At 44.2% G+C, this 23,734-nt stretch overlaps 2 protein-coding genes across 5 annotated transcripts in view; one reads left to right on the forward strand and one right to left on the reverse strand.

Annotated features, from left to right (window-relative positions):
• Window positions 1-12: 12 nt before the first annotated feature.
• Window positions 13-13,932, reverse strand: LOC121579735 (rho-related GTP-binding protein RhoG). 3 transcript variants are annotated; one of them, XM_041894585.2, is made up of 5 exons: window positions 13,779-13,932; window positions 3,937-4,111; window positions 3,578-3,748; window positions 1,781-1,981; window positions 13-1,270 (listed from the first exon to the last, which is right to left on the reverse strand). In XM_041894585.2, the coding sequence occupies exons 2-5, from the start codon at window positions 4,063-4,065 to the stop codon at window positions 1,268-1,270; spliced, it is 504 nt and encodes a 167-aa protein (XP_041750519.1). In that variant the 5' UTR covers window positions 4,066-4,111; window positions 13,779-13,932; the 3' UTR covers window positions 13-1,267. The 3 variants fall into 3 exon arrangements, with proteins under 3 accessions (XP_041750519.1, XP_041750517.1, XP_041750518.1); XM_041894583.2 differs by having other exon boundaries at window positions 13-1,981; window positions 13,779-13,929; XM_041894584.2 differs by having other exon boundaries at window positions 13-1,981; window positions 3,937-4,108; window positions 13,779-13,928.
• Window positions 13,933-14,337: 405 nt separating this feature from the next.
• The window catches only part of LOC121579736 (stromal interaction molecule 1), a 142,215-nt gene continuing 132,818 nt past the window's right edge, over window positions 14,338-23,734 (forward strand). For both annotated transcript variants that reach the window (XM_041894586.2, XM_041894587.2), the window contains exon 1: window positions 14,338-14,871. The gene's annotated coding sequence lies outside the window, so the exon portion shown is untranslated. The remainder of the gene's footprint in view (window positions 14,872-23,734) is intronic.

Here is a 23,734-nt window from a genome sequence, read left to right on the forward strand (position 1 = left end):
TGCGAAAGACAACCAACCATAGACATATAATCCATAGATGGCAGTGCCCATTCAAGTGAAGACTGGCAGCCATTGCTAGTGTACCCATGAATGTAGCCTCTGTCGAGTCCTCAACAGCTGGATGTTCTGATTTTCAGGGGAACTGGAAAGAGAGCCTGTGGCGCGACTTCCGCTTTTAGACGTTATTAACAGCACGACACTCCATCTTAACTCCTCCACATTTATTGGATTGGTTGAACAGTTTTTTCTTCTTATTGTCAAGACCAGTAATTTATTTTACGCCTGCTACGTTAGGTTACCATGAGTGTAACAGTCAAATTACCAGGTTAAAAGTTTCGAAAACCAAAAAACTGGATTATATGGCTATGGCTATGGCAACAAGCTGTTCCACAGATAGAAAAAGGTGCTTGTGCATTGATGAGCACACCAAAGCACACCAAAAGTAACATTAACGATTAGTAATAAAATAAAGATGGCTTAAAGCCTATTTCACACCCTAGCCTGCTGAAATGTGCAAGATAACTTCAATTTCATTTTGATTTCGGCACAAATGAAAATGTGGCACTGCTCGCCCATGGATTGATGATTCCGCATTGTCTCAATGAAGAGTTTGGCATTCGACTAGCCATGTGCGACATGCACGCGCAGTTACAAGCCGGCTAGAGTTAACGGCATGCGGACGAGCAATATCCACCGTCGTAGTACGATGGAACGTGAAGCTAACTGAAGTTGGCTAGCTTTATAAAAGCCTGAGTAGATCTAGCTTACTTCGTAGTATACCACTCAGGGCTGCAAACACAGAAGGGGTTATGACATAGGGGAAGATATAAAGGAAGATCAGTGGTTGTGGAAGAAAGGAAAAAAGGTTTCACAACTTTTGGGGGACAACCTCTCAGGTCCCCAGCTTCATCTGTGACCTCTAACCTCTGGCCTGAACAGAGGCAGCCAGCGTCAACACACATGGCACATTTTTGATTTACAAACAAATATTAGTCGGAAAAAGGCATGGCTCATCATGATATTTCTCAATATGCTTTAGTTCTACTGAGCTCTACAGCGGGAAGAAGACGAAACGAGACGAGGGTCAGGGGGTGGGAAGAGAAAGCAGGCGCCACCATCACAGACCAATCAGTCTCTGGTAAAGCCATTGAGTGACACTGCTCTGGCCTATCAGGACTGCCCAAGTGTCCATGAAAGCAGACCACTGTAATTCGTTATTTGAAGAGTACAGTTGCCCCTCCCTCTTCCCAATAGTAAGGCTCGTCGGTCACTGAGGGAAAAGAGAATACTGTTCTCCTGTCATATTTACATGTAACTGAATTATGTACATTCATATTATTTCCATTGTTGCAGTAAGTTTTTCAGTTTCAACTGCCCACCCCCTTCTATCTCTTCATCTAGCTAGCCACCCTTCTTTCCTCTCTCTCTTTACCCCTCTCTCTCTCTCTCGCTCTCTCTTTCTCCCTCTGTCCCACTGTCCCTCTCTCCCTCTTCCCACCTCCCTTTCTCTCTCTCTCTCTCTGTACAGTAGCCTACAGGACCTCTTGCTAGTGGTGCGCTGGGGGTTGAAGAAGGCCCGGATGGCCTCAGTGAACATCTGTCTATTTACCCCTCCTTTACACTCCGCTCTCTTCCTCTCTATCTCCCTAAACCACTCTCTCTCTCCCTCTCTCCTTCCCTTCCCCTCCTCTCCCTCCCTCCCTCTCTACAGTAGTCTACAGGACCTCTTGCTGGTGGTGGGGTGGGGGTTGAGGAATGCTCGGACGGCTTCAGCAAACACCTCTTTGATCCCATCCTGGTTGAGGGCGGAGCACTCCAGGTAGCGGGCGGCGTGGATCTGACGGGCCAGCCCCGCCCCCTGGTGATGCGTGACAGGAGATTGGCTCTGCTCCTTCAGCTTGCGCTGGGTCTCCTCGTCGTTCCGCAGGTCGCTCTTAGTGCCTACCAGGAGGACAGGCACACCGGGGCAGTGGTGGGACACCTGTGGGTACACACACACACATACAGTACCAGTCAAAAGTTTGGACACACCTACTTTTCAAGGGTTTTTCTTTATTAATAATAGTGAAGACATCAAAACTATGAAATCATGTAGTCACCAAAAAAGTGTTAAACAAATCAAAATATATTTTATATTTGAGATTCTTCAAATAGCCACCCTTTTCCTTGTTGACAGCTTTGCACACTCTTGGCATTCTCTCAACCAGCTTCACCTGGAATGCTTTTCCAACAGTCTTGAAGGAGTTCCCACATATGCTGAGCACTTGTTGGCTGCTTTTTCTTCACTCTGCGGTCCGACTCATCCCAAACCATCTCAATTGGGTTGAGGTCAGGGGATTGTGGAGGCCAGGTCATCTGATGCAGCACTCCATCACTCTCCTTCTTGGTAAAATAGCCCTTACACAGCCTGGAGGTGTGTTGGGCCATTTTCCTGTTGAAAAACAAATTATAGTCCCACTAAGCCCAAACCAGATGGGATGGCATATCGCTGCAGAATGCTGTGCTAGCCATGCTGGTTAAGTGTGCCTTGAATTCTAAATAAATCACAGACAGTGTCACCAGCAAAGCACCCCCACACCATCACATCACCTCCTCCATGCTTTACGGTGTGAAATACACATGCAGAGATCACCGTTTACCCACACCGCGTCTCAGAAAGACACAGCGGTTTGAACCAAAAATCTCAAACTTGGACTCCAGACCAAAGGACAAATTTCCACCGGTCTAATGTCCATTGCTCGTGTTTCTTGGCCCAAGCAGGTCTCTTCTCCTTATTGGTGTCATTTAGTAGTGGTTTCTTTGCAGAAATTTGACCATAAAGGCCTGATTCACACAGTTGATGTTGAGATGTGTCTGTTACTTGAACTCTGTGAAGCATTTATTTGGGCTGCAATTTCTGAAGCTGGTAACTCTAATGAACTTATCCTCTGCAGCAGAGGTAACTCTGGGTCTTCCATTCCTGCTGTGGCGGTCCTCATGAGAGCCAGTTTCATCATAGCGCTTGATGGTTTTTGCGACTGCACTTGAAGAAACTTTCAAAGTTCTTGAAACTTTCCGTATTGACTGACCTTCATGTCTTAAAGTAATGATGGACTGTCGTTTCTCTTTGCTTATTTGAGCTGTTCTTGCCATGATATGGACTCGGTCTTTTACCACATAGGGCTATTTTCTGTATAACCCCCTACCTTGTCACAACACAACTGATTGGCTCAAACGCATTAAGAAGGAAAGAAATTCCACAAATTAACTTTTAAGAAGGCACATCTGTTAATTGAAATGCATTCCAGGTGACCTTGTCATCAAGGCAAAGGGTGGCTATTTGAAGAATCTCAAATATAACATATATTTTGATTTGTTTAACACTTTTTGGGTTACTACATGATTCCATATGTATTATTTCATAGTTCTGATGTCTTCATTATTATTCTACAATGTAGAAAATAGTAAAAATAAAGAAAACTCTTGAATGAGTAGGTGTGTCCAAACCTTTGACATGTGTAAACACAGACATTTACACGCAAGCATGCACACACACACAACATGTAATAAACCCACAGACAAACACACACACACTGACCTCTGGGTGCCACTTGTGTTTGACGTTCTCATATGAAGCGGGACTGGAGATGGAGAAGCAGATGATGAAGATGTTTGTCTGAGGGTATGACAGGGTCCTCAGGCGGTCGTACTCCTCCTGACCCGCCGTGTCCCACAGGTTCAGACTGATGGAGCGCCCGTCTACTGTCACCTGGAACACACAAACACACAGGTGTAAGACACACACACAGGGCCGTAAACGCACACACAGGGGAGTAGACACACACAGGTAAGTAAACAGACACACACAGGGAACACACACATGCAGGCAGGTATAAACACACACACCCACACAGGTGTAAAAACACATACATACACAAACAAACACATACACAGTACCTGGCTGCTGTAATTGTCAAACACGGTGGGTATGTATTCCTTAGGGAAGGCTCCAGTTGTGTACGAGATGAGCAGACAGGTCTTCCCTACAGCGCCGTCGCCCACCACTACACACTTAATGCTCTGCATGCCTGCTGCGCTGCCGACCCCTCAACTCTCACCCCTCAGCAACCTGCTGGAGCACACAGACATAACACACACTTAGGTCCCATTCTATTTCGGTTCCTTCACCGTTCCCTTAGCCCGATGTTTCCCAATCCTGGTCCTGGGGACCCAAACAGATGCACATTTTCGTTTTTTTCCCTAGAAGTAACAAATCAACAACATTGTGCACCCCTTTGGGTTCCCAGTACCAGGATTGGGAAACACTACTCTAGCCCCTACTCACTGATTTTATTTGCATAGAGAGATAGGAAGACCGGATGGGTGAAAGTACTGTATCATGGGGGGGTACAGATCATGCTTATATACCTACGTATCAGTAAACAGCTGAGGGTTAGAGGACTGTAAAGGAATCAGACATAAGGGCCAGTTTTCCCGGACACAGATTAAGCCTAGTCCTGGACTATAAAACACTTTCAATAGAGATTCTTCATTGAGCATGCTTTTTAGTCCAGGACAAAGAGGAGACAGAGACCAAAAGAGACAAGAGAGAAAGAGACATACAGAAACAGAGACACAGACAGAGATAGAGACTTTTAGTATTATAGCTACTATTCCTATTGTTGTCGCTGTTGTTTTCATAATTGTTATGTGTATCACTTCTCTTTGGCAACATTGACCTTGTCAGTCATGCCATTAAAGCATAGTGAATTTGAATTTAAATTAGAAAGAGATTAGAGACAGACAGACAGACAGAGACGGACAGAGACCAAGACAGACAGACAGACAGACAGACAGACAGAGAGAGAGAGAAAGAGAGGAGACACAAAGAGAGACAGAGAGAGAAACAGTGTTGTTAGTTCCACAGTATTTGTGTTTATGTAAATGAAGAGTACACAAGGAAACGGGATCCAAACAAAACAGAGATGTTATCCTGGGTTCAGGGGGTTCAGCCAATGGGCTTCAGCTCTGTGGAACGCACGCACACAAACACACACACTGAGCCACATCCTCCCATAGAGCGCAAACGGATAAAATTAGAATGATTTACTTTACATGAGATACAGACTCATGTCTATCTCTCTCTTGCTATGTCTGTATGTTTCTCTCCTCATCTCCCTCTCGCTCTCCTTCTCTATCAATCATATTTTTCTCTCACCCCCTCATCTCTCTCTCTCTCGCTCTGTCCAGATGTTTAGATACAGTGACTTCACCCAGTCTCCAGGGAAACAGGCAGTCAGCCCCACCTCCCCTCGGGGTGTGACCCACTGAGGTCACTGTAGCCTGCAGACCAATCAGAACAGGCCTTATTGCTGGGGTCTCATGCCTGTCAATCACTATCCGCTATGCGTGACCCAGGCCCACTGGTCTTCTGCCAATCATGTGGAGAAGGATTACGTTTCCCCATAATGCTGATTTAATTGGGTGCATCCCAAATGTCACCTATTCCCTATGCAGTGCACTACTTTTGACCAGAGCCCTGTGAGCTTCTTTACTACGGGCCCTAGCTCATCAAAAGTAGTGCACTATATGGGTGATTCTACAGAAGTGGTGCAAATTGCAGTCCCAGCCCAAATAAACAATTTAGAAAATTGATTTACATCATGATATGTTCTAATTCAATCCAAGGCAATAACAAACATATTGTTAAATGAATATAGTACAATGTAATTGTTTGAACACCTATTTCTATTGAGAGGTGTCCCAAACTCTGACTCCTAAACTTCTTTTTTTTTAAGAAAGCAATGAAGGATTCTTTTTTTTTTTACATTAATATTTCAATAGAACATCTTGAGTTGTGCTATTAATACATTGAAAGATACTGATCTAATTAGTAGATTTGTTTATTTTTAAACATCTTTCTCTAAAAAATGCTGTCCCACCTTTTAATGTCTCTACCGAAACACACATATTAAAAGACTGTAGAATGTGCCTTCAGCCACACCCCTACAAATATCACCAGGTGGTGGGATTGCACCCCTCTCCAGCATGGCCACATGGTGAGTAGTCTGTCTGCAAACATTTAGTAGAAAATGAGTGAGCAAGTTAGTAAATCTTCATGTATTTTTAAGATGTGTCACTACCCAACATCTTATATATGAAGGATTATCTAAAGTACCAAAACGTTTTAACTTGGGGCCCCCAGCATTGTGGAACACACAATGGGCACAAACACTGTTCATGATACAAACTGTTCACACCCCTCTTGTTGGTGGAGAGAATGTTGCAGGTTTAAAGCTTATTTCCTTCAATTCTACAGATCTTGTCATGGGGTGCAAAGAAATGTTTGCAGTTTTAAAGCACACTTTCTTGCAATTCTATACTTTTTGCCATGTCTAATGTGTATTCATGTGATAATTGAGTGACAAAAAAATGACAACAATATCTATGGGCTAAAAAAACTAAATAAATAAACATTAGCTGACATGGGCTAGTTGATCTGGACATGTCTGGCAAGTTAGAAATAGCTGTCTAAGGTATGCAATGACTGACATGACAAGAGGAACTGATGTTGCACTACCCAATTTCGTAATTACACCTTGTGCATTCTACTATTACAACTTTCAAGAGTACATTTAAAGTCCCCCTGCCGACCCCTCATGCCCCCCTGATGTTGGGCGATTAGGCCTGGTTCGCAGTTGGCGTTCCAATTCATCCCAAAGGTGTTTGATGGGGTTGAGGCTCTGTGCAGGCCAGTCAAGTTCTTCCACACCGATCTTGACAAACCATTTCTGTATGGACCTTGCTTTCTGCACAGGGGCATTGTCATGCTGAAACAGGAAAGGGCCTTCCCCAAACTGTTGACACAAAGATGGAAGCACAGAACCGTCTAGAATGTCATTGTATGCTGTATCGTTAAGATTTCACTTCACTGGAACTAAGGGGCCTAGCCTGAACCATGAAAAACATCCCCAGACCATTATTCCTCCTCCACCAAACTTTACAGTTGGCACTATGCATTGGAGCAGGTAGTGTTCTCCTGGCATCCGCCAAAACAAGATTAGTCCGTCGGACTGCCAGGTGGTGAAGCGTGATTCATCACTCCAGAGAACACGTTTCCACTGCTCTAGAGTTCAATGGCGTTTTTTTGTGGGACTGGAATGTAAAATAATGTTATTATCCGATTTACATGCTTTTAAAATAATGGTATGTTCTGGAACAGTATGGATCATTTTCGTTCCCGGTCTGTTCCTTGTCTGTTTTTGGTTCTGTTCCATGAACTGGTTCCAATCCTTGCATCTAACAACATAATTAATTAGATGCATAAGTAATTCAATCAATCAACAAGTTTCAGATTCCTACAATCAACATTGAACATTTTACAGAGAACAATAGAGATTATAATTCTCAAAATTAAATGTAAAGGTTTTGAAAATCTGGTTCAAAATCATGTTTTACTATTTTGTTAATTTAGTATGCAAATACAATTTCTACAATTAATCTGTAATAGAAGGTTAATCAAAATGATCACTACTGTGCATGGTTCTCCCTTTATGACAACTGTTTCACAAAGTTTCGGTAGTGACAAATCTGGTGGGGTGGTAAGGAAATATTTCAAATACAAACAAAGTGTGTGAGTAATATATATGTCTACCTGACATACAATACCGGTCAAAAGTTTGGACACACCTACTAATTCAAGGGTTTTTCTTAATTTTTACAATTTTCTACATTGTAGAATAATAGTGAAGACATCAAAACTATGAAATAACACATATGGAATCATGTAGTAACCAAAAAAGTGTTAAACAAATCAAAATATATTTTATATTTGAGATCAAAATATATTTTATATTTGTGATTCTTCAAATAGCCACCCTTTGCCTTGATGACAGCTTTGCACACTCTTGGCATTCTCTCAACCAGCTTCATGAGGTAGTCACCTGGAATGTATTTCAATTAACAGGTGTGCCTTCTTAAAAGTTAATTTGTGGAATTTATTTCCTTCTTAATGCATTTGAGCCAATCAGTTGTGTTGTGACAAGGTGAGGGGGGGGGAAGATATCCCTATTTGGTAAAAGACCAAGTCCATATTATGGCAAGAACAGCTCAATCTTTAAAAACATTTTTATTTAACCTTTATTTAACCAGGTAAGCCAGTTGAGAACAAGTTCTCATTTACAACTGCGACCTGGCCAAGATAAAGCAAAGCAGTGCGATAAAAACTGTGGTCCTCTGTAGCTCAGCTGGTAGAGCACGGCGCTTGTAACGCCAAGGTAGTGGGTTCGATCCCCGGGACCACCCATACACAAAAAAAAAATTTATGCACGCATGACTGTAAGTCGCTTTGGATAAAAGCGTCTGCTAAATGGCATATTATTATATTATTATTATAAAAACAACAGCACAGAGTTACATATGGGGTAAAACAAACTATAAAGTCAAAAATACAACAGACAATATATATACAGTGTGTGCAAATGTAGCAAGTTATGGAGGTAAGGCAATAAATAGGCTATAGTGCAAAATAATTACAATTAGTATTAACACTGGAATGATAGATGTGCAAATAGAGATACTGGGGTGCAAATGAGCAAAATAAATAACAATATGGGGATGAGGTAGTTGGGTGGGCTAATTTCAGATGGGCTGTGTACAGGTGCAGTGATCGGTAAGGTGCTCTGACAACTGATGCTTAAAGTTAGTGAGGGAGATAAGAGTCTCCAGCTTCAGAGATTTTTGCAGTTCGTTCCAGTCATTGGCAGCAGAGAACTGGAAGGAATGGCAGCCAAAGGAGGTGTTGGCTTTGGGGATGACCAGTGAGATATACCTGCTGGAGCGCATACTACGGGTGGGTGTTGCTATGGTGACCAATGAGCTAAGATAAGGCGGGGATTTGCCTAACAGTGATTTATAGATGGCCTGTAGCCAGTGGGTTTGGCGACGAATATGTAGTGAGGACCAGCCAACAAGAACGTTCAGGTCACAGTGGTGGGTTTTATATGGGGCTTTGGTGACAAAACAGATGGCACTGTGATAGACTACATCCAATTTGCTGAGTAGAGTGTTGGAGGCTATTTTGTAAATGACATCGCCGAAGTCAAGGATCGGTAGGATAGTCAGTTTTACAAGGGCATGTTTGGCAGCATGAGTGAAGGAGGCTTTGTTGTGAAATAGGAAGCTGATTCTAGATTTAACTTTGGATTGGAGATGCTTAATGTGAGTCTGGAAGGAGAGTTTACAGTCTAACCAGACACCTAGGTATTTGTAGTTGTCCACATACTCTAGGTCAGACCCGTCGAGAGTAGTGATTCTAGTCAGGTGGGCGGGTGCCAGCAGTGTACGATTGAAGAGCATGCATTTAGTTTTACTTGTGTTTAAGAGCAGTTGGAGGCTACGGAAGGAGGGTTGTATGGCATTGAAGCTCGTTTGGAGGTTCAATGACAAACAGGGGGCATGGGCAAGTTGCAGCGGAGGGTGCAGAGCTGGTGACCGGGGTAGTGGTAGCCAGGTGGAAAGCATGGCCAGCCATTTATATCCCAGGACTTTACACCGGTAGTGTATGTTGGAAGACATGTGTTCTGAACGTTTGGGGAAAAATAGGATATAAATGCAAAATAAAATCAACCCCCAATTTGCACCACTTCTGTAGAATGACCCATATAGGGAATAGGGTGCCATGGTAAAGAAGCTCACTCAGAACCTCACACGTCCTCCTCACCGCAGATTACAACTTCATCGAAAGAGAGTGGTGAAAGGAGAAGTGAGACAGGACGTTACATTACCACTTACATACTGACCACACCGCCTGCGTTGGGTGCGCAAGCATTGCAAAATAAATGTACACATACATGTTATTCAATCATTTCATCCAAACTGCTTGCGCGCGTCAACGAGCGTCTGCGTAGCCAGGCGCTAAAATATAACATGGTTCTATTTTTGACGTGTGACATGCTGCAAGTCCCGCCTCTCCAATCTCCTCATTGGTTTTTAGGAGCATATACCCACGTGAGTGATTGAAAGCTGAACTGAGGTCCACACTCCAGTCCAGTTGGTGGTGGTAATGCACCTTAAAGTTGGTTGTCAATCGCCATATAAAGTCAGAAGAAGACGAAAAAGAAGACTGAAGGAGGAGAGATTACTAGAATCTGTGGATTAATTGTCAGAGTAGAGTACCTTGTGCATTTCAGGTAAAATAACAACCCAATGTGTATATCCCAGGACAAATTAGCTAGCAACAGCAAGCTAGCTAGCTAAATGGCCATGAATGTTTCATGCGTTTTGACCTGTCCCCAAATTCATATATGTGGTTCGGTGTTCGTTTTGATATTTCAACCTGCGTGTCCTGATCGCGCCTGGTGTGGATGGACAAAATCAACATGCGCACGATGGCGCACACGGATGCACGTGCGTACCTTGTCTATTCAGCACGTTACATGCTGACCACACCGCCCGCGTTGCGTGCGCGAGCATTGCAAAATAATCATTTAATCCAAACTGCTCACGCGCTTGGTTCTATTTTGGATGCTTGACGCGTTCAAAATACCGCCTCTCCCATCTCCTCATTGTTTTTTAGGAGTATACAGTGAGGGAAAAAAGTATTTGATCCCCTGCTGATTTTGTACGTTTGCCCACTGACAAAGACATGATCAGTGTATAATTTTAATGGTAGGTTTATTTGAACAGAAGGAGACAGAATAACAACAACAAAAATCAAGAAAAACGCATGTCAAAAATGTTATAAATTGATTTGCATTTTAATGAGGGAAATAAGTATTTGACCCCTCTGCAAAACATGATTTAGTACTTGGTGGCAAAACCCTTGTTGGCAATCACAGAGGTCAGACGTTTCTTGTAGTTGGCCACCAGGTTTGCACACATCTCAGGAGGGATTTTGTTCCACTCCTCTTTGCAGATCTTCTCCAAGTCATTAAGGTTTGGAGGCTGACATTTGGCAACTCGAACCTTCAGCTCCCTCCACAGATTTTCTATGGGATTAAGGTCTGGAGACTGGCTAGGCCACTCCAGGACCTTAATGTGCTTCTTCTTGAGCCACTCCTTTGTTGCCTTGGCCGTGTGTTTTGGGTCATTGTCATGCTGGAATACCCATCCACGACCCATTTTCAATGCCCTGGCTGAGGGAAGGAGGTTCTCACCCAAGATTTGACGGTACATGGCCCCGTCCATCGTCCCTTTGATGCGGTGAAGTTGTCCTGTCCCCTTAGCAGAAAAACACCCCCAAAGCAGAATGTTTCCACCTCCATGTTTGACAGTGGGGATGGTGTTCTTGGGGTCATAGGCAGCATTCCTCTTCCTCCAAACACGGCGAGTTGAGTTGATGCCAAAGAGCTCCATTTTGGTCTCATCTGACCACAACACTTTCACCCAGTTCTCCTCTGAATCATTCAGATGTTCATTGGCAAACTTCAGATGGGCCCTGTATATGTGCTTTCTTGAGCAGGGGGACCTTGCGGGCGCTGCAGGATTTCAGTCCTTCACGGCGTAGTGTGTTACCAATTGTTTTCTTGGTGACTATGGTCCCAGCTGCCTTGAGATCATTGACAAGATCCTCCCGTGTAGTTCTGGGTTGATTTCTCACCGTTCTCATGATCATTGCAACTCCACGAGGTGAGATCTTGCATGGAGCCCCAGGCCGAGGGAGATTGACAGTTATTTTGTGTTTCTTCCATTTGTGAATAATCGCACCAACTGTTGTCACCTTCTCACCAAGCTGCTTGGCGATGGTCTTGTAGCCCATTCCAGCCTTGTGTAGGTCTACAATCTTCCCTGACATCCTCGGAGAGCTCTTTGGTCTTGGCCATGGTGGAGAGTTTGGAATCTGATTGATTGATTGATTGCTTCTGTGGACAGGTGTCTTTTATACAGGTAACAAGCTGAGATTAGGAGCACTCCCTTTAAGAGTGTGCTCCTAATCTCAGCTCGTTACCTGTATAAAAGACACCTGGGAGCCAGAAATCTTTCTGATTGAGAAAATACTCAAATACTTTTTTCCCTCACTGTATATCCACGTGGGTGATTGAAAGTTGAACTGAGGTCCACACTCCAAACCAGTTGGTGATGGTAATGCCCCTTAAAATTGGTTGCCAACCGTCATGTAAAGTCCACAGAAGAAGAAGAAGAAGAAGAAGAAGAAGAAGCAGAAATAGCCGAATACATTCATTTGAAGAGGTGTCCACATACTTTGGTATATATAGTGTAGTTGGTTCAGAGTTCATTTTGTTATTTCAACCTGAGTGTCTTGATCGCATCTGGTGTGGATGGACAAAATCAACATTCACGCGATGGCGCACACGCATGCCCGATCTAGTAAGCATGTTACACATTCTAACACTCCCCAGCAGCACTAAACTACAGTCAGAGTGAGAGAGGGAAGGAAAGAGAGAGAGATAGAGAGGATGCAGAGTGGAAAGAGAGAGACACAGAGGAGACTGTCAGATGTGACAATGAAAGGAAAAGAAACATTCGGAGAGAGAGAAAGAGAGAGGCAGCACTTTAAACTGGGAATGTGTGTGCGTGCATGTGTGTGTGTAGTTCACAGCATTTACAAGCGAGGCCCTAGGCGAGGCCCCAGGAGAGTGAACTAGTGGTTTGAGAAAATGAAACAGGAAGGGCTAGATGTCCTGAGGGATAGGCCTAGTTGGGTCAGCTGTCAAAGTCTACTCTATGAGCTGTGGGTTATCACGACAACAATATGGTCATTTAGCAACCATTTACTCATCCAAAGTGACTAGCGGTTAAAGGGGCAATCCGGGATTCGAAAAACAACAATGGCTATATACAATGGTTATCTATCTAGCAAGTCACAAAATAGATACCAATCCCGGATTGCCCCTTTAAAACATATGTACTTTATATTGTATGTGGCCCAGGCAGACATCAACTGGTGGGTGTGTATATGTATATCTTATAAGTGTGTTATAATGTTTTATTAACACCTCTTGGTGGCTGTTAAAACCATTGAGGACTGAGCTGTCAGACAACCAGCTGTCCAAACACAGAACTCAATATTCCCTTCTTCCTTACCTCCTTCCCTCCCTCCTTACCTCCCTCCTTACCTCCCTCATTCCCTCCCCACAAAAGGTTTCAGGTATCGAACCCCACCTAACTGTTCGAGGAGAGAAATCACTAGTAAAGTATGAAAATACCACCACCACCATACTGAAATAACAGTATTGGAGTATACAGACAGATAATATATATTGGAGGGTGGGTGGTGCAAGGAAAAGTACTTAGTGACATTTTGGTGTAAAGTCAGTCATTTCACTCTATTGCTACATAACATGAAACCATCAAACTGTGATTGTCTGAGTGACTGTTCTATGAATGATTTCACATCTGTTTCTGGTGATAGGATATGATACAGATTACTGAAAACCACACACGCACATGCACTAGCACTCACGCGTACACACACACACACACAGAACACCCGTAAACAAGTGAGTGTAGAAGACATGTCCACATTCTTAGGGAGTGGTTGGTCCCTCAATCAACTTTCTTATGAGTAAAACACAATAACCTATAATCACATCGCAGAGACAAATAATAACTGATGCTAGCCTATAGCAAACGTCTAAATGATAATGGAGAGACTCCAGACAGAAAGCTGGACATCTCGGAGTCAAACCCTGTAGAGTTTCTGGGAAGCCAGACAAAACTTGTTGTGGAATAACTCGCAGCATTAGGCTAAACTACATAGTTTTAAAAGGTCTAGTAGTCCCAGCCTGTTCATTTCCGATGCGGTATAATAAGTAAGGAGTCTTGGGTCAAAAACTCACCTAACATAGTCCTTCCTCCTCTCTCTCTCTGTGGCAGAATTGGTAGGGCGCCGGAGGAGCGGATGGATCTTCGTTGTCTTGTGTTGTCAGCCGGGCGGGAGGAGTTGCGTTATAAAGGAAGTCGCTTCATTTGCGGAGAGGAGAGGATAGGAAGTGTATGAAACCGCTTTGGTGAAGTTTGAGGAAGTTTACTTGTTGGCGAATAGCCGCTGAGCTGAGGATGCGACTCTGACTGAGAACCATAGCTTTAGTAGCCTAGACCTACAGTTGTTTTGTACATCCTAATAAAAGTGATCATAAAGATTATATTTTGTAGGTAATTGCTCACACAATATTTTGTACTTTAAAAAAAAATAATTCGTTAAACACCATCTTCATGCATTTATAACACTTTTGCGCATGGTTAACCACAAAGAAAACATAAATAAAGTGTGTGTGCAATATATTTAAATAGGATAGACATAGGCCCCTACATTTAACAGATAAAAGTTATGTTTATAGGCCTCCAGAATGAAGTGCTCTTTTCTGGTAAATCCTGAAGGTGGCTCCCGCGCTCCGCCTGTGATGCGCACTCAGTATCCGACAATACTATCTACAGATCATATCCAGAGGACGAGTAAGTGATTCTTTAAAAGTTTAGTTTATTCTGGTGAGAGGGGAAGGAGCTGTTCGAAGTAAACTGATCTCGATTAGGTATAGCCTAGTCTACTCATACAGTGCAGTGCCTACTCTCCTGTTATATGCACTGTTATATGCACGACCGCTGAGACGCGCGAAGACAGGGGCGCCAAGGGGCGACATCAGACATCGCACTCCGGGTGGACTTATATTAACATTTACATTTACATTTTAGTCATTTAGCGAACACTCTTATCCAGAGCTACTTACAGTTAGTGAGTGCTTACGTTTTTCATACTTGCCCCCCGTGGGAATCGAACCCACAACCCTGGCGTTGCAATTAAAACTGATTTCAAATGGACTACACAAAAGGACCGGACAGTATCTAGTCACAGTACACAGAAACTCCAGGGGACTTTACTGTAGGGGATCGTAAGACGGCTGCACATCTCATAGGATATCCCATGTTGTAAAGGTGAGTTTCCCAACGATGACGTAGTAAAATGGAGATGAAAAGTTGCGCTTTGATATTAAATACCGAGTAATTATTAGGTATACATCAAAGGTTGTTACTTTGTTTACATTGACGTCTCTTACTTATTGTGATATGCTTATTGTCTGGCTACTTTTTGTGTCACTTCCCAGCTAGCACATTTGGTGCCTTAGAAGTTGTGGGAACGTACTTTTTGGTTTGTTCCATTGGTTCTGGGAACTAAGCCAAACGTTTCCTGACCAGTAAAACTTAACTTTTAAATGTTCTGTGAATGGAAGTGAAAGTTTTGCCTGTTCTGGGAACATACATTATTAGGTTGCAGGGAGGTTCTGAGAACGTTTTACTATGGTTTACTATAGAACAGAAATTATAGTATTTTTTTGAACTTTTTTAATAACTTCCTTAAAAGTTTCACTGAATGTTTCAATAAGACTTCCAATAACGCTGCTAGCTTAGTTTAATTGTTTTGAATTCCAAGCACCGATAGGTTTGGTTAGGCATTAATCACGCAAACACATTTATTTTTTATTGTGGCACTTCAGTGAGATTCCAACCTATAATCTTCTGTTCTTTAACCAAGGAACTAGTCCACTGCACCACCAGGAAGGAGCTAGTGTGCCATTTTTTAAAACTCATACAAAGATGTACATTTTTGTCTATTAAAACAGACCCCATTTCAAAGGAAACAAGCACTCATTATGTTCAAGTGTGGCCAATTATTGGGTGCGGCCCACACACCTGAACACACTTAACAAGATAGACAGTTTAGTGTATATGTTTTTAAATAACATTCTTACAATGTTCTTTGAACATTACTAAGGTTTTCATGGAACATTTTCTGAATGTTCTGAGAACATGACTTTAAATAGAAACATGAGGAAACCTGCAGAAAACTCTGCTGAAGTACTGAAATTCCCACAGAAGAATGTTGTTTCTTAACGTTCTCTGAACATTCTGAGAACTTGACTTATATAAAACCATGAGGAAACCTGTAGGAAACATACTGAAGTAGGCCTACTGAAATTCCCAACTAAGAAACATATGGTTCTTAGAACATTATGTGCTAGCTGGGTTGTTTGTAAAATAAAGCGAAACTAAAAGTGAGTAACTGAAGGACTTGACCACAAGTTCTGCAATATCTAATATTGTTTCCAGCACACTTGAGAATGTTATTTTAACCAATATCCATAGTTAAAGGCCTACTTTCACTTTCAAAGTAGGCAGTTCTTATTGTTTTCTTCAGCATAACAACATTGATAGGCTACGTTTGTTGTCATTGTTTCTGGATTGATGTGTTTCGTGTCTGTGTGGTTTGTTTAGGAATAGAAAACTAATTAAAGGTCAATACACTGCATTTCAAACAGTCGGGAATAATCTAATGAATTCAGGACTTGTAAAATTACACATAGGCTACATATAAACTTTCAACCATAAGATCCACTAATAATTTAACAGTGGTGTAAAGTACTTAAGTAAAAGTACTTTGAAGTACTACTTAAGTCGTTTTTTTTGGTATCTGTACTTTACTATTTATATTTTTGACAACTTTTACTTTTACTCCACTACATTCCTAAAGAAAATAATGTACTTTTTACTCCATACATTTTCCCTGACACACAAAAGTAGTTACATTTCTAATGCTTAGCAGGACAGGAAAATGGTCCACTTATGTCACGCCCTGGCCTTGAGAGCCCGGTTTTATCTTTAGTTGGTTTGGTCAGGGTGTGAATTTCTATGTGTAAGATCTAGATATTGTAGATCTATGTTTGCCGGGTGTGGTTCCCAATCAGAGGCAGCTGTCGATCGTTGTCTCTGTTTGGGGATCATACTTAGGCAGCCATGTTGCCTACCTATGTTGTGGGATCTTGTTTCTGTGTGTGTGGCTTGTTTGATGTTAGCCTTGAGAACGTCACGTCACGTTGTTTTGTTCGGTGTTTATTCAATAAACGAACATGTACGCAAACCACGCTGCACCTTGGTCCAATCCTGTACTCAACGAACGTGACAGAAGATCCCACCACCAACGGACCAAGCAGCGTGGACAGGAGGAGCAAACACCCTGTACACAGGTGGGGAAGACGTGGTCTTGGGAGGAGATTTTTGCAGGTAAAGGACCCTGGGCGAAGGTAGAAGCCCAGGTAGGAGAGGATCAACGGTGACGCCAACGGTGCCGACCGCTAAGGAAGCCCGAGAGGCAACCCTAATAAAAGAATGTTTGGGCGGGGCACACAGGGTGGTTGGCTAAGCAGCAGGAGGCTCCGAGAGACCTGCAGATTAGCACTCTGATAGAAGAGGCAACCACTTTACGGGGGCTCCCTTCAAGAGGAGGTGCTGCAGGAGGCCCTTAGGGAGAAGGAGTCAATGGTTTCACAGGGAGAGGAGCTGGCCAGGCAACAAGAGAAGCTGAGAGAGGAATTAACCCTCCAGCAGCAGAGAGCTCAGTCGTTAGATCAGAGGTTAGCAGAGCCAGCTACCCGCACTCGCTGTAAGGAGCGTGTGTTCATTGTGGAACCAGGTTATGCGGAGATACGCACTGTGTTGCCAGTGCGCCTTCACAGCCCAGTGCGTCCTGTGCCAGCGCCCCGCACGTGCCGTGCGAAAGTGGGCATCCAGCCAGGACGGGTTTTGCCAGCTTTACGCTCCAGACCTCCAGTGCGCCTCCACGGTCCAGTATATCCTGCGCCAGTTCTACGCACTGTGTCACCAGTGCGCCTCCCCAGCCCGGTACGGCCCGTACCTGCTCCTCGCACCAAACCAGTGGTGCGTGTATCCAGTCCAGTACGGCCCGTACCTGCTCCCTGCACCAAACCAGGGGTGCGTGTATCCAGTCCGGCACGGCCCGTGCCTGCTCCTCGCACCAGACCAGTGGTGGGTGTTCCCAGCCCGGTGCGGCCCGTGCCTGTTCCTCGCACCAGACCAGTGGTGCGTGTCCCCAGACCGGTACGGCTGGTGCCAGAGCAGTCCGCTCCACCGGTGCCCAGTCCAGCTCCGGTCAGCTGCTCCACTCCAGTGCCAGAGCAGTCCACGCCACCGCTGCCCAGTCCAGCTCCGGTCAGCTGCTCCACTCCAGTGCCAGAGCAGTCCGCTCCACCGGTGCCTAGTCCAGCTCTGGTCAGCTGCTCCAGTCCAGAGCCAGAGCAGTCCGCTCCACCGGTGCCCAGTTCAGCTCCGGTCAGCGGCTCCACTCCAGAACCAGACGTCAACCCCTCTCCAGGATCGGGGCCTCCCACACCAGGGTCCACACAGGGCTTGGTGCATCACGGGAGGATTGCCGGTCCAGGCCCAGACGTCAGCCCCTCTCCAGGGTCAGGGCCTCCCACACCAGGGTCCAGACAGGGCTTGGTGCATCGTGGGAGGACTGAGAGGGGAAGCATCGCGCCGAGGTCCAGACCGGACCTGGGGTGCAACGGGGAGGCAGAAAGGGAGACGACGTCACCGAGGCTGAAGGCCCTCCCGGACCCTCCCCTAATGAGTCAGGTTGGTGCGGCCGGAGTACGCACCTTTGGGGGGGTACTGTCACGCCCTGGCCTTGAGAGCCTGGTTTTCTTTAGTTGGTTTGGTCAGGGTGTGAATTTCTATGTGTAAGATCTAGATATTGTAGATCTATGTTGGCCGGGTGTGGTTCCCAATCAGAGGCAGCTGTCGATCGTTGTCTCTGATTGGGGATCATACTTAGGCAGCCATGTTGCCTACCTATGTTGTGGGATCTTGTTTCTGTGTGTTTGGCTTGTTTGATGTTAGCCTTGAGAACTTCACGTTACGTTGCTTTTGTTGTTTTGTTTGGTGTTTATTCACTAAACGAACATGTACGCATACCACGCTGCACCTTGATCCAATCCTGTACTCAACGAACGTGACAACTTATCAAGAGAACATCCCTGATCATCCCTACTGCCTCTGAACTGGCGGACTCACTAAACACAAATGCTTCTTTTGTAAATTATGTCTGAGTGTTGGAGTGTGCCCCTGGCTATCCGTACATTTTAAAAACAAGAAAATCGTGCAGTCTGGTTTGCTTAATATAAAGAATGTGAAATTATTTATACTTTTACTTTTGATACATAAGTATATTTTAGCAATTACATTTACTTTTGATACTTAAGTATATTTAAAACCAAATACTTGTAAACTTTTACTCAAGTAGTATTTTGCTGGGTGACTTTCACTTTTACTTGAGTCATTTTCTATTCAGATATCTTAACTTTTACTCAAGTATGATAATTGGGTACCTTTTCCACACCTGTAATTAAATTATTTTATCAAAATAGTTTAACCTGCTTTCTTGCAATAATCACTTATCTGGCTTTCAAGACTGTCTATGTAAATTCCCTTTTTGTAAAAAATTAATTCCAGAACCAAGCATAATGCATTCACTAATAATGACCAATTTCTGGTAGCAGGCATTATAGAAAATGTAACACAAATCTCATAAGGTTAGTATTGTGGAGTAACTACAATGTTGTTGATCCATCCTCAGTTTTCTCCTATCGCAGCAATCCCAACTGCTAGTGAGTAGCCAGCTAATCTTTCTACAGTATTTAAAGTCTAGCCAACTTGGATCTATTTGCTTGCTAACAGGGTAGAACAGTTTAACTGTTATGAATACACCCTTCCTGTCTATCTCTAACTGTTTGAACAACATAGCCTGTTTAATGTTGATATCAAGTGGCCTACCTGGATAAGAAGATGCTTATTTCTCAGAATTAGAATGAGTTGCCAATTCCATATATAAATGCATGTTTTATTGATCTTTGCACATTTACAAAAACACAGACTAGACAGATAGCACATAATAGTCTGTGGCTAAAATGTTGCTATTAGTAACAGGGTCTCAGCTACTTTTTTGTAATCGCCCACTGATATTTGTGTAGGTGTTTCTATTCCAGAGTGAAGACTAAAGGGAGACTGGGGGAAGTGGGAGAGTAGAGCGAAACGACAAATTCAAAGAAAGCCTACTTTTCGATATTCAAGGGGAGAGAGGGGCAATAGCTAGACTGTTGTTTTACTTGTAAACTCAATACTATTGTTTTCAATTTTGTAAAGCAGTTTGTTTCTTAACCAGGCAAAGCTAAATAGTAGGCTGGTGACTGGTGGTTACTGGGAAGCAAGCGAGTCGCCTGCCCACACTCAATACAAAACATACACATACAAACGACAGCATACAAACGCACACAAACATGAACAACATCACACCTGCCCAGACCCACCTGCTCACACCCCAATCTCCAGCCCACCTTCCCACTGCTAGCTAGAGAACAGAACCCTCGCTGCTCTGTGTACCCAGTGCTGCTAATATTCTGCTTTTCATAGTAGCCTATCCAGTCCAAGTGCAAATACAAGTCACAAGAAGGCGAGTCCAAGTCCGAGTCACCAATGGTCGAGTCACAAGTCATGAAAATCGGGACTCGAGTCCGAGTCCTGGACTCGAGTACTACAACACTCGTTGAAATGCGTTACTAGGGACAGTACAGTAGAATGTGTAATAGGATTTACACTGTAACCCTTCGTCTAAGCAAGGCAAACCATGTGATGTAGACAGGGCTCTAAAGTGCGACCAATCTGGTCGCATATGCAACAAAATATTTTGCTGTGCGACTAGGAGTTTTATTTGGGGAGCACTGTGTGACTATGAAAAAAATAACTGTTGTAATGACAAGGCTTCACTGTACCGTTATTTATGAGTGCTCTAGAGAAACAAGTGAGTGTAGGTTCTTTAGCGTCATGGTTGCACCATTACTACAGCGAAAACGTCTTGCTTCTAGCCCAAACAGGTCAAAAGATCTGACCCGTATTATCGGTGCAACATTTGTATCTTCCTATAGCGGATCGCCGAGACCGCATTTTACATTCATAAACCATGTTGTGGGCCGTTCTACAACTACTTGCGCGTCGTTAACCATTTGTTCCACTTTGTTCAGTCATGTTACATAATTGGCTACCTAGCTAACATCCTGGTAACTTTACCAGTATATCCAAACATTTGGGGGCACAGAAAGAAAGGAAAAGGGATAGCTTCTTCAGGAGATCAATGATGAGCCAGGCCCATCTCCCGGCTATCTACCTCTCTGTCAACCGGACGGGACCTCCTAGTGTTGACACGGAGCCCCGCCGATCCAACACGACTGGTCTGCCGACGAAATTGTCTGATGTGGTTACAACATGCTTCCCGTTACGACGTCGACCACGAAGATCCATCTGCTAGCCCCGGCCCGCTAACACACGCTAGCCGTGGCCTCTTTTCTCGCCAGTGCTATAGCAACCCCCGAACTACCTCCGAACTCTCCTATTGCTGTTCACCGGACCTTATGATAACTCAGCTGCACAGCTGATGCCTGCTGGACTGTTCCTTTTTACGGTACCGCATCCTGTTTATGTTTAGCCTCAGCCCAAACTTTGTCGCCATTACCAGCTGTTGTCTTAGCTCTCTCGAATAACACCTGTGATTGCTTTATGCCTCTCTCCCATGTCAATATGCCTTGCTTATTGCTGTTTCGGTTATTTCTTATTGTACTATTTCACTGTAGATCCCCCAGCCCAGCTCAACCTGCATTAGATAGCTCCTTTGCCCCACCCCCATACACGTGGAGACAGACTCAATCGGTGCCTCCAGTGATGCTATCTCTTTCATCGTTACTCAACGCTTAGGTTTACCTCCACTGTACTCATATCCTTCCATATCCTTATCTGTACATAATGCCCTGAATCTATTCTACAACGGCCGGAAGTCTGCCCCTTTTTTTCTCTGTACCCAACGCACTAGAAGACCAGTACTTAAAGCCTTTAGCCATATCCTTATTCTACTCCTCCTCTATTCCTCTGGTGATGTAGAGATTAACCCAGGTCCTGTAGCCCCCAGTATCACTCCTACTCCCCAGGCGTTATCATTTGTTGACTTCTGTAACCGTAAAAGCCTTGGTTTCTTGCAGGTTAACATTCGAAGCCTCCTCCCTAAGTTTGAGTTATTCACTGCGTCAGCACACTCCACCAACCCTGATGTTCTAGCAGTGTCTGAATCCTGGCTTAGGAAGGCCACCAAAAATTCAGAAATTTCCATCCCCAACTACAACATTTTCCATCTAAATAGAACTGCCAAAGGGGGTGGGGTTGCAATCTACTGTAGAGATAGCCTGCAGAGCTCTATCGTACTCTCCAGGTTTGTGCCCAAACAGTTTGAGCTTCTGCTTCTAAAAATCCACCTTTCCAGAAATAAGTCTCTCACTGTTGCCGCTTGCTACAGACCCCCCTCAGCCCAGAGCTGTGCCCTGGATACCATATGTGAACTGATTGCCCCCCATCTATCCTCAGAGTTCGTACTGCTTGGTGACCTAAACTGGGATATGCTTAACACCCCGGCCAACCTACAATCTAAACTAGATGCCCTCAATCTCACACAAATTATCAACGAACCTACCAGGTACAACCCTAAATCTGTTAACAGTGCACCCTCATAGATATCATCCTAACAAATGTACCCTCTAAATACACCTCCGCTGTCTTCAACCAGGATCTCAGCGATCACTGCTTTATTGCCTGCGTCTGTAATGGGTCCGCGGTTAAACGACCACCCCTCATCACTGTCAAACGCTCCCTAAAACACTTTAGCGAGCAGGCATTTCTAATTGATCTGGCCCGGGTATCCTGGATGGCTATTGACCTCCATTCCATCAGTAGAGGATGCCTGGTTGTTCTTTAAAAGTGCTTTCCTCTCAATCTTAAATAAACATGCCCCATTCAAAAAATTCAGAACTAAGAACAGATATAGCCCCTGGTTCTCCTCAGACTTGACTGCCCTTGACCAGCACAAAAACATCCAGTGGCGTACAGCATTAGCATCGAACAGCCCCCGCGATATGCAACTTTTTAGGGAAGTCAGGAACCAATATACACAATCAGTTAGGAAAGCAAAGGCTAGCTTTTTCAAACAGAAATTTGCATCCTGTAGCACTAACTCCAAAAAGTTTTGGGACACTGTAAATTCCATGGAAAATAAGAGCAGTTCCTCCCAACTGCCCACTGCACTGAGGCTAGGAAACACTGTCACCACCGATAAATCTAAAATAATCGAGAATTTCAACAAGCATTTTGCTACGGCTGGCCATGCTTTCCACCTGGCTACCACTACCCCGGCCACCAGCTCTGCACCCTCCGCTGCAACTTGCCCATGCCCCCCCCCGCTTCTCCTTCACACAAATTCAGACAGCTGATGTTCTGAAAGAGCTGAAAAATCTGGACCCCTACAAATCATCTGGGCTAGACAATCTGGACCCTTTCTTTCTAAAATTAGCCGCCGAAATTGTCGCAACCCCTATTACTAGCCTGTTCAACCTCTCTTTCGTAACGTCTGAGATCCCCAGAGATTGGAAAGCTGCCGCGGTCATCCCCCTCTTCAAAGGGGGTGACACTCTAGATCCAAACTGTTACAGACATATATGTCCATCCTGCCCTGCCTTTCGAAAGTATTTGAAAGCCAAGTTAACAAACAGATCACCAACCATTTTGAATCCCACCGTACCTTCTCCGCAATGCAATCCGGTTTCTGAGCTGGTCATGGGTGCACCTCAGCCACGCTCAAGGTCCTAAACGATATTATAACCGTGATCGATAAAAGACAGTACTGCGCAGCCGTCTTCATCGACCTGGCCAAGGCTTTCGACTCTGTCAACCACCGTATTCTTATCAGCAGACTAAATTGCCTTGGTTTCTCTAATGACTGCCTCGCCTGGTTCACCAACTACTTCTCAAATAGAGTTCAATGTGTCAAATCGGAGGGCCTGTTGTCTGGACCTCTGGCCGTCTCTATGGGGGTGCCACAGGGTTCAATTCTCGGGCCGACTCTATTCTCTGT

The sequence above is a fragment of the Coregonus clupeaformis genome, chromosome 13 (assembly GCF_020615455.1).
Source record: "Coregonus clupeaformis isolate EN_2021a chromosome 13, ASM2061545v1, whole genome shotgun sequence".
Taxonomy (NCBI): domain Eukaryota; kingdom Metazoa; phylum Chordata; class Actinopteri; order Salmoniformes; family Salmonidae; genus Coregonus; species Coregonus clupeaformis.